Below are 13,975 nucleotides of genomic sequence, written 5' to 3' on the forward strand. Positions count from 1 at the left end.
GTGTGTGTGTGTGGGGGGGGGGGGGGGGGGCACCGGAGAGCAATCTCGCCTAGGGCACAAAATTAGGTAGAGCCGGCCCTGTCTATATCTGGTTAGGTTTAGGCACACATACGGCCATGTTAGGTTTAGGGAAAGACCATGGTTTGGGTTAAAATAAGCATTGTTAATATACTGTATTATATATTAAAATAACCCAGTTGTTGCCTATGTTAAAACCCAATACTTTGTGTCACTCTGTAACAGTATCAGCTTACTTCCTCCCGCTGACTTCTATGGTACATGAAGGTAAACAGACTTAGTGAAATGATTGATAGTTCTTGGTAAGAACAGTTTGACAAACTGGTTTTCTTAACAATCAGTAATTGTACATTTAAAAACCCAGAGGACATTTAGCATCTATCAGGTTTTCAAGTGACAGTGATGAGGTCAAATTTTTTGGTAAAGTTGGAAGTCACATCATGAGAGATTTCTGTATTCTGTATTTTTTTCTTCTCTTTTTCTTCTTCTTTTGCCACACAAAAATCAGAATTCAGCAATGACGCCGATGATGGTTGTGATTGTTTGCTCATGTCCTGAGCTGTGTCAAATCAAATCTGATCAGGCCACACTCACACAGCCCTCAAGGAGCACATTTCCTGAGGTTTGGAGTGTTAAAATGGGCATGATATATATTTTTTTATTGAATCACAAATAGATTTTATTCCTGAGATGCTGAGTGTGTTTGTATTACATAGAAATAGGTGTATACCTTTTGACATTTGTTATTTATTTAACTTTTGGAACACTCCTGCCTTTTAAAAGAATAATAAAATATTTATTATAAGTGCTATTAATGATCATTTGATACTTTGTTCTGCAGTAGCCTGCATTGTGTATTCGACTACAACTCTGTAGTCTACAACATACTAAAGCACATAAATGCCATGAATGCAAAATGACACATTGTTAAAGAGAAGCGCGTCTTAACTACTAATTACCGTATTTCCTACACTCCTTAAATCTATCATGTGACGCATGGGAAGTAAGTGGGTGCGTAGATGTGTGTGTGCCTGCGCGCGCGCGTGTCGGCTGATTGCAGTCTTCTGTATGTTGGAGCCATAAATCTCTGTCCAGCCAATAGGGAGGCACCGCTTAATCCCAGCTCGCTAAAAAGCCGGTGTGAGCGCAGATCAGAGGAGACGCAGTGCAGACGGAGAGGCAGAGAGCGACTGGAAGTTTCTGTTTTGGAACACACAACTTTCTCATCACTTTGTTGCATCTCGGAGGTTTGTGAAACCCAGAGGAACGACCGCTGTCTTGTTTTTTTCAATCCCCTTCCCCACCACAGTTATCCAAACGTCACCGGCTCTTCTGGGGGAGATTGCGACGCGCTGCTGTTCTCATTAAAGCTTATACACTGCTCGGACATCCCGTTCATTCCGGTCGTCATGTCCTCCGGTGATGTGTCGGAGCAGAGTCGGCGGGTCAGCGTGCTGTCTTGGGATCAGGTGCAGCGTTTGGACTCCATCCTGGGAGAGAGCGTCCCGATCCACGGCCGCGGAAACTTCCCCACGCTATCCGTGCAGCCCAGGCAGATCGTCCAGGTGAGACCACGGTCTATCCGACTGTTTGAGCGCACCTCCAATGTGAAGTCTCGTGGCACTGGTGGTGGAGTAGGGGAAATCAAACTGAATAAACTTTTTAAAAAAATAATAAGTTATAAGACATTTTTATAGTAATGCAACTAGTTTTACTTACTTTAAATTAACCACACAAGGCAGGCAAATATCATGCATAACTTATTTTATCATACTTCCTTAGCTGAGATGCATTTTTGACATACTGTAGGGTTTCTATGGATTCAGCAGAAGGACACAGCTGTGTGTGAATGTGTCATTTCGATTAAAAGTTGTCAACAATGTAAAAAGAAAAAGATCTTTGCTTCTCTCTCCTGTGTTGACACATCCTGTGCCACCACTTTTACACATTTGTGCAGCTTTGTGGCTCAACTCATTATGCATAAAAAGACACTTGATCATACGCATGTTTAATACAGACATAAGAGATGATCTAACGCTGTGACTGCAATTTTCCACTAGCTCACTCATGCTCCTGCTCCCGAAGATTTTTTTTTATTCGCAGCTCTTGTGAAAATGTGGACAGATAATGACTGAGCTGCAGTATACACTAGGAACGAAACGTACTGTATAAAATGTCTGGTTTGCAGTTTTCCTGGACACCATTTAAGTGTCTTTGCCTGTAATCCAGGTTCATATTTCACTTGAGTGATTCATATTTTCTGTGGTGGTCCTGTGGGGAAGAAAGAGATCCTCACACACAAAACATTTCAAGGGCCTCTATAATCAAGGAGGCCCCTATCAGTCTACACTGAATGCCCCCACTAGGCCAACGTATTTCCTCCATTACACAACAAGGACCCCCAAAATGTCTCTTTCATTTTTGAAGGACCTTTCAGAGACCAGCTTTCTGTCCTGTTTGAGTGGTAAGCTGTTGGCGTGTTGGACGTAGCATTACTATAAGTACAAAGATACATATTTTGGTGCAGAGCTTGTTTTTTGTCTATAGTCCAGGAAGTCATAGCCTAAGAAAACACGTATCTTGTTGGTCAAGTTTGACGTGCAAAAAACTTGTTATCTTATGATAACAAAAGAAGCTGAGCCTGCAAAGTCTAGGAAAAACAATATTTATGGATATAGTTCTGTGTGTTATATGTATTTAAAATCAAATCCCATTTTGTCAGTTTTAGGAGGAAGCTACAGCATCTGATTAAAATAATCTCAATGTCTCAAGTAGACCACTGTATTGTGCCTGTGCTAATTATTTATGACTAATAATTTAATTTATGTTGCATCTGTAATTATAAACTGGTTTGAAATGCCTGCACTGCATCAGTATGCAATGATGACATTGTTTTGACAAACATAAAAGCCCACGCCGTGTTTGCTGTCACGGAATATGCCAGGCAGGTTTCAAGTCTCTGCAAGTTGATTTTCATACCATATGGCCACAATGGGGAAACCAATGGCAGCCTGGAAGGAAGGAAAACCACACTCTGGGATCTAAACCACTATATGTTTTGGAAAATGGTTGAAAGTAATGTAAGGTATTCGTGATTCACGGTGAAGGGGGCTAAAACATGCAAAACCACCAGTCTGCTCCTTTTCTTTTTTTTAAAATGCCATTTATTTTTAGCAGACGCACCAGACAGAGCTGTCTACCTGAGACGGCTCCTGTCGTCACACACTGGCTCAGGTGACCGAAAGGGATCGCAGTGTGGGATCTCAATGGTGGGTTTGTCTGAGGTCCACATTTAAATAACATCTGCTCGTGGTATGGTTGTGAGCGAGCCACGGGAACAGTGAAGGAAGACTTTTACCGTTACTGACACCTCTGTACTCTCCAACTACTGTGACAGTCGTCAGCTCACTGTCAGAATATGTGCTGCAGGCTAAAATCAACAGAGACCCTGTGTGTCCGCCTAGTAGCACCCTACTCCATGATGGTAAATGCAGACATCTGATGTGTGTGCCATATGTTACGTCATTTTTTAAGTGGGTTTATGTGCGGGGGCGGAGCTATGGAGGCCACTGTGCTTCTGTCGGCCACCGAGAGCCCCGTCTCGTATTTCAGCTCTGCAGGCCTATCATATTTAAACTAAAGTAGTTTAACTACTGGACGTCTTAGAAGAGAGTGGCCTGGATTTGAAGCACCATGTGAATGGATTAGTGCCCGGAATAACACTAGGCTTGTGGGCTAGGCTCGACATCGTATCACTGTGGTAAGTGAAGACCAGTCGCCTGACTCCACTGCGGCCCCCGCCAGACTGTAAACCAACTCCTCACTAGTCTTTTGTTGGGAATGAGGAACACGAAGACACCACATGCTCCCAGCACTCCCTAGAGGAGTTTAGGCAGTTCTTTAACATTATTTTTATTTTGCTTTCAATTTCTGGCTTTCAGTCCAACATTTTGCACACCTTTGCGCTTCACACCGATCAAACAGCTGATTGCATCCCTTTGGCTGGTTTCTCCATCGATGAAGTTTGAGTTTTTTAATACCGAAGTAGCCAATGCCGCTCATACCGACTTTGCAACAGAGCATTCCATCACTTTCTGTGTGCCCATGTGCCACAGTTACAGCTTTCCAGAACTTTCACTCCCACCAGTTTTATCTTACATGGCTGTCTAAGAAAAAAACATTTAATACAACTAATTAAAAGGTCATTCAAATATCTGTGAACCCCTGAAGCAGATCCTCCATTGAAAACATCCATCTGGTAGAGGAGTCACAGCATCAGGTTTCAGTCAATGTGATCTGAGCATGCAGGTGAAATGACCACCTGCACAGCACGCATAGGAAATTCAAGGAAGCTTTTCAAACCAGAGGAAAAAACGTAATCAGCCCCCGCTGTCTGCGAGGCTACTGTACGACTGACTGGCCAGGTTGGTTTGGAGTGAATGCAAAAAGGTCAGGGACTCATTCCTCCGCATTCACGTTTGCCATATCTGACTCACTGCCCAAAGCTCTCATCGGCATCCAGGGGACTATGGGCTGGTAAACGACTTGGTCATTTCAAGCTGCCATCATAAAAACACATTCAGGCCACAGCCTAAATGAAACACTTAAGGGAACTATTGAGACTGGTCTTGAGATGGAAAGTGGAGAGACTGCTGTGTGTCGCCAAGGCGTTGTCAACACCAGACAGTCTGGTGTGTTTGTGGCTCATTTTACAAGGCTTTTTTTTTGCCCCAACGTCGGCGGAAGTGTCTCCCTTCACTCGGCTCCACCAGGTGCTGGTGCGTCATGTGGGAAATGTGCTAGCCTGTTTTATGAGTACTGAAGGACGGGGGGTCAGAGCTGTGTTTCCTCAAACGCTGCTTTTCGGGACCCCATGACAGGCAGATTATGACGTGTTGTTAACTCGGACCAACTGTTTAAAGTGCGAGGTCAGAGCAAATACTGCTGTGGGTTTCCCTTGTTGGAAAGTTGAACAAATCCACTTCTCTTCAGCGCTGTCCAGAGCTCAGTGAATGTTTCACTTAACAAAGCAGCTTGCCTTTCCCATTGGATTGTGGAGTTATATGGTGCCTTTGCTTTGTACTAGCTTCCTGTCAATATTCTTGAAGTGTTTTGAGAAAGCTAGATGTGGTCGACGTATGTTTTTCAAAGTTTGAGTTGAAATATGATGCTTTATCCATCATGACCTTTAGTTTTAAAGGAATATTTTGAATATTTTGGGAAATGAGAAGTGACAAGGTTGATGCCTGTGTTAAGTCAGACTGGAATCAGCCTAATTAAGCATAAACAATGGAGACAGGGTGAAGCAGTTAATATAACTGTGTTTAAATAAAGAAAATACACTTGGCTTGACAACGCCTTGGTTTATTTAAACATTGTCTTTCTCTTGTTTAATCCCTATACAAACAGAAGTGTCAGTTTGTGATTTTAGGTTGGAGTTGTTATTTCAGTAATAATTCTGTGTAGCATCTCCAGCATGCTAGCAAACAGTGAAACAGATTTCTCACAGGTTTCTTTGCAGGCAGGAGTTCCAGCATACAACCAAGTCCAAATCCGCATTTCTTTTTGTGCATGCATTAAACAACCAGGGCATGTTAACTTGAGCTTCGGAGATGTGTTGTGTATTTCTCTAACTTTGAAGAGCACAAGGCTAGCTGACCCTAGCTAAACATGCTAGATTACAGCTTCCTATTTAATAAGGTTACATAAAATCAGTTTTGTCATTGCATTCTTGGAAAAAAAGCCCATTCATTAGGGCTGGGTATTGTTTAGAATCTCACGATTCGATTCGATTTCGATTCGTTGGGTCACGATTCGATTCAATATCGATTCGATTCGATATTGATTGAAATGCTTTGATATCGATTCAGTTTCAAGTAGAAATACACAAGTAAGAGTACCAGATCATTTTTTCAAATAATTTATTTAGTTTCATGCCTTATGAACAGCCGTGGTATAACTCATAGCATGATAAAACAGGACACTACTTAAACACTGAACTACAGTGCATGTAACCGCCGCGGAAGCTATGGTAGTAGACAGTAGTAGTGCAGATATACCGTTGAAATGCACATATTTGTTTATCTACTCTTCACTCATTTATTAAATGTATTTTCTCTTCCTGTTTCCCAGTGCGAGTTGAGATACACAACTATGATCGCATTTGTCAATCGCGGTATTTTATTTTGAAAATTGCTTTTATTTTGAAAATTGGCCAGATTGTCTCGTGTTTCTTTAGCTGTGGCTGCAGACCCTGAATTGGGACACAGCTACTGTGTGATTTACTGCCAGAACTGACGCGTTCGCTCGCAGGACGCGCAAAAAATAGAGCAGACGCCGGAACGATCGCTTCACGGCGCGGGACGGCCGCGCCTATTCGCGGCGCTCCGTGTCTGGTGTGAACGACACCATAGCTTAACAGGGGCGCCGAAAGGAAGCGGGCTCCGCTACGCGCCTATTCGCGGCGCTTCCACGGCCGGTGTGTACTCACTCCGGTCGCCATATTGTAATGGTTTGGTCTAGTGCGGCCCCCGTCCGTACAGCGCGAATCACACGAGGGTGTCGGTCACAGCGCCCCCACTGGCCAGGGGCTTGAATCGATTCAGAAGATTGCTGAATCGATATTGAATTGCGGGGGAAAGAATCGCAATGCATTGCTGAATCGATATTTTTACCCACCCCTACCATTCATGTTGAACCTTCTTTACCATCAATATATATTTGAATGGAATGGAGACACTTGGCTCTTACCCAGTGTGGTTTGTTAGAAGGAGAAAGCTGTAGAGATTACTGTACAGCAGAGCCAGATGGAGGGAAAAGTAATTGCAACATAAACATACCCGTCTGACGCTTGTGTTTTCCGTAGCTTAATTACTGGAAAACAATCTTAGAATTGTATAGAAAGAAATCATCTTCTGCATCACAAATTAGCACATGCCCTTCATAACAGCCAAGTACTGGAGGATTATTAAGGGTCTGAGGGTCTAAAGTCTAAAATCAATTCAAATAGGATTACCTGGCTGGATAGATGTCCGTCTGCATAGATTTATAGCTGGTAGGACAAGAGAGAGAGAGAGAGAGAGAGTGAGAGTGAGAGAGAGATTTCTAGCAGACAGCTGCACTTCGGATTTCTTCATTTTTGGCCTTGTTTGGATGTGTGATTCGAGCAATGCAACAGGATGCAGAAAAATCTCAGCTGTCTGTAGCTCATAAGTTTTGCCAAGCATCCCAGCAGTGCAGCACAATGTGTGTTCCAATTACCAGATAAACCTTTGCCAAAGAGCGTTTGTGTGAGAGAAAAGGGTTAATGTTTTTCTCAATGTGGTCATACGGCCTCAGTTTGAAAGTTCACAGCTTTTTTTTATGTCTCATACATTAGACAAGCGCCAACTTGTCATTTTCCTGCAGCTTATCTCTGTTGTGCTGCTTTCACTCCTAGATACGTGTTAAATCAGGTATGCAACTCATTCAACGCATACACAGTGTGCAGGGTCATCCTCGTCACCCTCACGCAACAGGTTGGGCTAATTGTTAATGACACCACTCTCTTAGTGGAGGATCACAGCCTCCAAGCAGCATTTTTGTTCTCAAGCAGCCTGTCTGCTTCAGGAATCTGCCAGCGGCTTTCCCTGACAATGCATGCCCCCCCCCCCTTGAGATCCTTTTTATTTTGAGCAGTGAGGAGAAAGCATCTCCCTTTTTTCATGTACATACTTGTAGTTACTGTCAGCCTCTTGTGATTGTTATCGTTTTGTGGATACCCATGATTCAGTTTTTCGTCCCTGTCTGTGTACCTCTCAGGTGGTCAGGGCTCGACTGGAGGAGCGGGGCGTGGTGGTATCTGACGTCAAGCTGAACGGCTCCGCAGCCAGCCACGTGCTTCACCAGGACAATGGCCTTGGCTACAAAGACCTGGACCTGATCTTTGGCCTGAGTCGGACTGATGACAAAACCTTCCGGGTGGTAAAAGACGTGGTGCTGGACTGCCTGGTAGACTTCTTGCCTGAAGGGGTGTGCAGGGATCGAATCACTTCTCTTGCCCTGAAGGAAGCGTACGTGCAGAAACTGGTGAAAGTTTGCAACGAGACGGACCGTTGGAGCCTCATCTCGCTGTCCAACAACACCGGCAAGAACGTGGAGCTGAAGTTTGTGGACTCCCTGAGAAGGCAGTTTGAGTTCAGTGTCGACTCCTTCCAGATCACACTGGACTCGCTGCTTCTCTTCGACCGCTGCTCGGAGACGGCCATGTCTGAGACCTTCCATCCTACAGTACAGGGGGAGAGCATGTACGGAGACTTTGAGGAAGCTCTGGGTCACCTCCGTTCCAGGACTATTGCCACTCGCAACCCAGAAGAGATCCGGGGCGGCGGGCTGCTCAAGTACTGCCACCTGCTGGTGCGCGGTTTCCGGCCGGCCTCCGAGACTCAAATGAAACAGATGCAGCGCTACATGTGCTCGCGCTTCTTCATAGACTTCCCCGACATAAGCGTGCAGCACAGGAAGCTGGAGGGGTATCTGCAGAACCACTTTGTGGGCATGGAGCACAAGCGCTATGAGTGCCTGGTGACGCTGAGGCGAGTGGTGGACGAGAGCACTGTTTGCTTGATGGGCCACGAGCGCAGACAAACGCTGGCACTTATTTCCGCCCTGGCACTGCGCGTGCTGGCCGAGCAGAATGCTATCCCTGCTCTGTCCAACATCACCTGCTACTACCAGCCCGCTCCCTATGTCAGGGACGTCAACTTCAGCAATTATTACGTGGCGCAAGTTCAGTCACACATGGCTACGTGCAACTCTTACCAGACGTGGCTGCCTTGCAGTTGAGCAATGACTTTAAGACATGAGGCGAGCTTTTCCCATGTTAACTTTACATAGATGTAAGCTGTTGGCTCTCAGTGCTCGGTGCCTCTGTAGCAATGTGGCTTTTTTTGGTTTGGGGCCCATCATGGACAAAAAGAAGCTAATGTATCTTGTTTTTTTTTTTGTTTTTTTTTGCCAAAACGTATATAAAAAACATTCCACTAAGTTATATTGATTAATACTGCTGTAAAAGAAAAAAAAAATAATTCGAGCCATTACAAAATATACCTTTTTTTTCTGTTGTCGTTTTATAACTAATGTGGACATGTATGGGAAAATATGAAGGGTTGATATGTGACGGAGGAACTTTGCCAGGTCTGTGTCTTGTCTGATGGAGGCTTGCATTGGGTCTTTAATGAAATGTAAATACTTTGTACGAAACCAGTTTTTTTGTTCAGTCTGTGGTTTCAGCTGACCTGATTGGGAGGGAATAAGGACCAAAGAAATACTTTCTTGTGTAGCATGACCAACAAAGACTGTATGCAGTTCCAAGTGCCTGAAACAGACCAACTTGTCTTTATAGTATGTGCTCTGTCAAAAATGTTTTTGAAATTGTTTTTTTCCATCCAGGTTACTTTACATTTCTATATGCAGGGTCAGGGTATTTGTTTTTAAATCATTAAAAAAAAGTTGAAAAAAAATAGAAAGATGTAGTCGTTCTTCACGTTTTCTGAAAAGTTCACAGAGGAAAGATAAGGACAAACTGTTTTAATATGCTCCAGTTGACTCAAAGTAGTCTGGGGATGTGCGTCATGAATGCTCTATCTCCATTCTCCGTCTCTCACTGTCTCAGTTTCTGTGTCTCTAAAGATCTCCCTCCGTCTATCTTTCGCTATCCGTCTTGATCACACACAAACTCCTCAGTGTGTTGTCTGTGCTCCATCATCCAGACACTGACTGGCCCAACACAAACACGTACTTGTTCAAGCTGTGTGCACAGTATCCCCTGAGCCCTGGCCTATACATTAGCCGTTTCCTTCCACTTTTGTATCCGATAAGGGGTTTCCGTGGCCTCAATCAGAAAGAGGGAGATTTCTGTTGCTTGTCTTAGATGGGTTGAGCTCTGAGGGGGCAGCTGAGGACCAGGTGGTGAAATAGGATTGCTGGCATTTCAGCAAATGTAATGATGCATTCCAGCACTTCACTTCCTGGATGATCAAAACAGTTCAGTATTTCATCCTCACTCGGAACCAACATTTCTCCGGCCAAGACATTTCATCCTAATTACTTTTGCATGGGGCATGACTTGAGATTTAGTAGAGCGTGATATGGCACGTAGATAGGACACACCTGCTCACTATTGCTTCCAGTGCTAGAACATTTTAGTGAAGCGCACACTGATTTCTTTATAAAAGTTAGTTTGGAAGGAAAGCGTCTTTCAGAGGGATTAAGGGGGGGATATGAATGCGACAAGGGAAATTTCCCTCCCTGGGTTAGCTGTCAGACTTGTCTCCAAACTGCTACAGAAACATTTGAGGAAACACAAGACACCCCTGGAGAGAAAAGGCATTAAAGTCATGACTGAGATAAAGCTAGTTGTACCTTTAACAACCCAGTGATTTCTGCGCCTGGTGGCCAGACCTCAAGATTTACCCAGAGAACCATGAACATCTCTATGTAATATTAATTAAGTTAATTAACGACAGCAACTTGTTCATTGTTTTGACGGTTAGAAGATTGATTGCCAATGAAACTTTGCTTGAAATGTTGAGCCCTGCTAGCGTCACGGCTCTATGGGCGATAATGTCAGTCTGCTAGTTGTTCTGGACCATTTTGGTACATACATACTGGATGGATTGCCATGACACTTTGTACAGACATTCATTGTCTCACAAGGATGAACCGTAATGACTGATTTTTCGTCTACAAAAACACATCAAAATGTCTCTTCATCTCAATTACTTTTTCTCTAGTACCATCATGAGGTTGACATCGTTTTGAGTGAAATGTGCTGATGGTTTGCCATGATATCATTCATCATCAGACATTCATGCCCACCAATTAATGAAACATTTTGATTAATGACCAAATTCCTGCAAAACTACTGTATTAACATTCCCATCAGCCCTTCAGCCTAGCTAAAGTTAGCATGGTAGCATTCTCAAATAAGTGGACATGCATTTCTGCTATTTTAAAGATTAAACCATTTAACATTTATCGACTTTGTGAGCATGCTAGCGTTACCATTTAGCTTGTTTGCTTAAGTACAGCTTCACTGAGTGGCTAGTGTGGCTAGTGTGGCTCTTAGTCTTGCTTTTACATTAAATATTTCAAAAAATGAATTTATCGCTCTGATTGTAGAGCAAAAACATTAATGTAGGCTTCTTGCCATGAAGGTTAATTTTTTTCAGCACTTATACAGTTCCTCCGGTAGCAGCTGAGGGGTTTTCTAAGTCGTGCACCTTATACTTGGGGGTTGCCACAGTTTTGGTGTTGCAGAAGAAATACCAGAGATAAATCTGACACTGTGGTAAGCATTATGGTTTATAGTGTTCTACATCACATCATAGTGCTCTCAGTAGCTTGGCCTTCCCGCCCCCATCTACCGCAGTCTGCGTGGGTGGGCCCTTCTCGGTTCAACTCCCTCCACAGTCTTTGGAGCTTAAAAGGTCCCGTTATCATTTTTCTCCCTACGTTCTGTGTCCGTCTGTCGTGAAGAGTAATCTCTGACAATCTTGGCGTGCATGTTTTTCCAGGGATATGCTAGGTTTGCACACTGGCTGATTAGATTATGAGAATGTCTTCTTCAGCTGTGACAGATACCACCTGGGGGATGATGGGAAGGGTCAGCATTAGTGTGGAGCTAGAGTAGTCTCGAGTGTCTCCAGTGTAACAAACAGTTCACTTTTGTCAGCTCCCAGCTCCCTGTCTGGTATACTGGCTGCCTGGGGAGATCATAGAAAAACAACATTGTCCTTCAATGAGATGCTTCTTGGGCGGTTGAATCTCAGTGTTGAACTCTAAAGAGCACGTTCAAAGGAAGTAGATATTTGTCATGGTAGGTGGAGTTTCGGATAAATTAGAGGGAAAGTGAACAAATCAAAAGACATACTATATCAGAGAAAGTGGTGAGAACTATGCTTTCCCAGTTTGAGTTGCCACTGTTCGAATTAAATTCCATAAAAGTGCCACAATCTGCGATAAAGACATAATAAAAAGAAATACATTCTTTTATCCGAGAACAATTGTATCAGATTGATACTTTCAATCTTTACAGCAGAAGAACGAAGGAAGTGGTGCTGAAGTTTTTCCCCATAAAGCTGTTTTACTGGACAGGGTGGCACTGCTCCATCCATCATCATGTCGTTAGCAAGCGATTCCCAGGAACTTGCAGGATTTCTATTTGTAGGATCTGAGGATATTCAGAGTGGCTTCACCATGGTGATGTTTATTTGTTGCCCCGAAATGTAAGGAGGCTGCCTGTGACATACAGTGGAAGAAAAAAATACACTAGCCACCTTGGGCCTTTCTGTGCCACAAAATGAGTTACCCCCCCAACATGTATTGGGGGATTTCCCTTAAAAAAGGTGAACATTCATGACATTTGTGTGTAAGTGTAAAATTAAAATTCCTAAAGCTAATCCGTTAAGGGCTGCACGATGGTGTAGTGGGTAGCACTCTCGCCTCACAGCAAGAGGGTCCCGGGTTCAATTCCCGGGTCGGCCCGGGTTCCTTCTGTGTGGAGTTTGCATGTTCTCCCTGTGTAAGCGTGGGTTCTCTCCGGGTTCTCCGGCTTCCTCCCACAGTCCAAAGACATGCAGGATGGGGATAGGTTAATTGGTGACTCTAAATTGCCCGTAGGTGTGAGCGTGAATGGTTGTTTGTCTCTACATGTTAGCCCTGTGATAGACTGGCGTCCTGTCCAGGGTGAACCCTGCCTTCGCCCAATGATAGCTGGGATTGGCTCCAGCCCCCCCGCGACCCTGAATACAGGATAAGCGGTAGACAATGGATGGATGGATGGATAATCCGTTAAGCATATTCACTTTTTCCTCACTTGGGCTAGAAGCTCCTATGTGAGTCATAGATTGAGTAGTTTTTAATTGGTCAAAATCTGAGGTTGACAGTTATTCTTGATCTTGAAAACCGCAGCTTATAACCTTGCCTCAAGGGCTATTAAGCAGCTGCTATAGAGCTTTCAATCAATCCCATGAGCTTCATCAACAAATTACATTTCTTCTCTATACAATGTATAAAGAATAAAAGAATGAATGAAGTCCCAGAGTTCCGATCTAAAAGACACTTTTCTTAGAAACTGAGGGCAGAAAACTTGCTTAGAGCAGCTGCACTTACAGAAACACAAAATATGGGAGTGGTAATACATGAAATGGGTCTAGCAGAATAAGTGTCTTGGAGGTTGTGTTGTATATGGTGAGATTGATAAAAAAAATATAACTTTCAAGTGCTCAGAAAAACTGAACAGGTTTGATACCATCAAAAGAATCCATAGTTATTAAATGGACCTTGTGGTAAGATGGCTTGTTAACATTGGGACCGCCTGCATTCTAGCACCTCTTACAGCGGCCATTATGGTCAGACCATCAGAGCATGGAGTAGGATCGGTAAGCTTATCAATATCCGAGACCAATTTACAATGTTTGTATGTGTGTACACACACTAGGGGCCCTAGTTTCGTAGACCGGCGCAGGGTGGCGCAGCCGGCGCAGTGCAAGTTTCGACCCGCGCAGCCTTGCGCACCGTCAGTTTGGCAGTTTGGTGGATCGCCTGCGCCAACATGGGTGTGGCGGCGCAGCAGGGGGAGGCGTCAGAGATTCAGCTTGGCGTAGCGGAAGTTTCGTGGCAAAAAGCCTCGCCGAGACTGCGCTGAAAGCTCGCCAGCTCCGACCTGGTCTACTTTCGGCGCAAGGCGTAAGGCGTAAATAAAGTCCATTCATTCAATGCGAATCACAGCTGGCGCAATGGAAGTTTGGCTGACGGCGCGCAGTGCGCACACGTCACCGAGACCTCACAGGCAGGTTTCCACAGTTCCAGGCACATTTAAATGCAATAAATAATCACAACAAACACTATTTAATGCAACTAACTGAATCAACACGTGAATTTATATCGACATAGATTGTCCCGTCACATCTGACGT

At 44.1% G+C, this 13,975-nt stretch overlaps 1 protein-coding gene across 1 annotated transcript; it reads left to right on the forward strand.

Annotated features, from left to right (window-relative positions):
* Positions 1 to 1,186: 1,186 nt before the first annotated feature.
* Positions 1,187 to 9,498, forward strand: tent5bb (terminal nucleotidyltransferase 5Bb). The gene is made up of 2 exons (XM_084031814.1): positions 1,187 to 1,583; positions 7,819 to 9,498. The coding sequence occupies exons 1-2, from the start codon at positions 1,428 to 1,430 to the stop codon at positions 8,839 to 8,841; spliced, it is 1,179 nt and encodes a 392-aa protein (XP_083887940.1). The 5' UTR covers positions 1,187 to 1,427; the 3' UTR covers positions 8,842 to 9,498.
* The last annotated feature ends 4,477 nt before the right edge of the window (positions 9,499 to 13,975 follow it).

This window comes from Eutrigla gurnardus (assembly GCF_963514095.1).
Source record: "Eutrigla gurnardus genome assembly, chromosome: 17".
Taxonomy (NCBI): domain Eukaryota; kingdom Metazoa; phylum Chordata; class Actinopteri; order Perciformes; family Triglidae; genus Eutrigla; species Eutrigla gurnardus.

What these genes read in the sequence shown, in the direction of transcription:
- tent5bb (XM_084031814.1), top strand. Translation starts at nt 1,428, where the DNA reads ATGTCCTCCGGTGATGTGTCGGAGCAGAGTCGGCGGGTCAGCGTGCTG. An exon ending in AGCCCAGGCAGATCGTCCAG is followed by an intron (nt 1,584 to 7,818) that starts GTGAGACCACGG and finishes TGTACCTCTCAG; the next exon opens with GTGGTCAGGGCTCGACTGGA.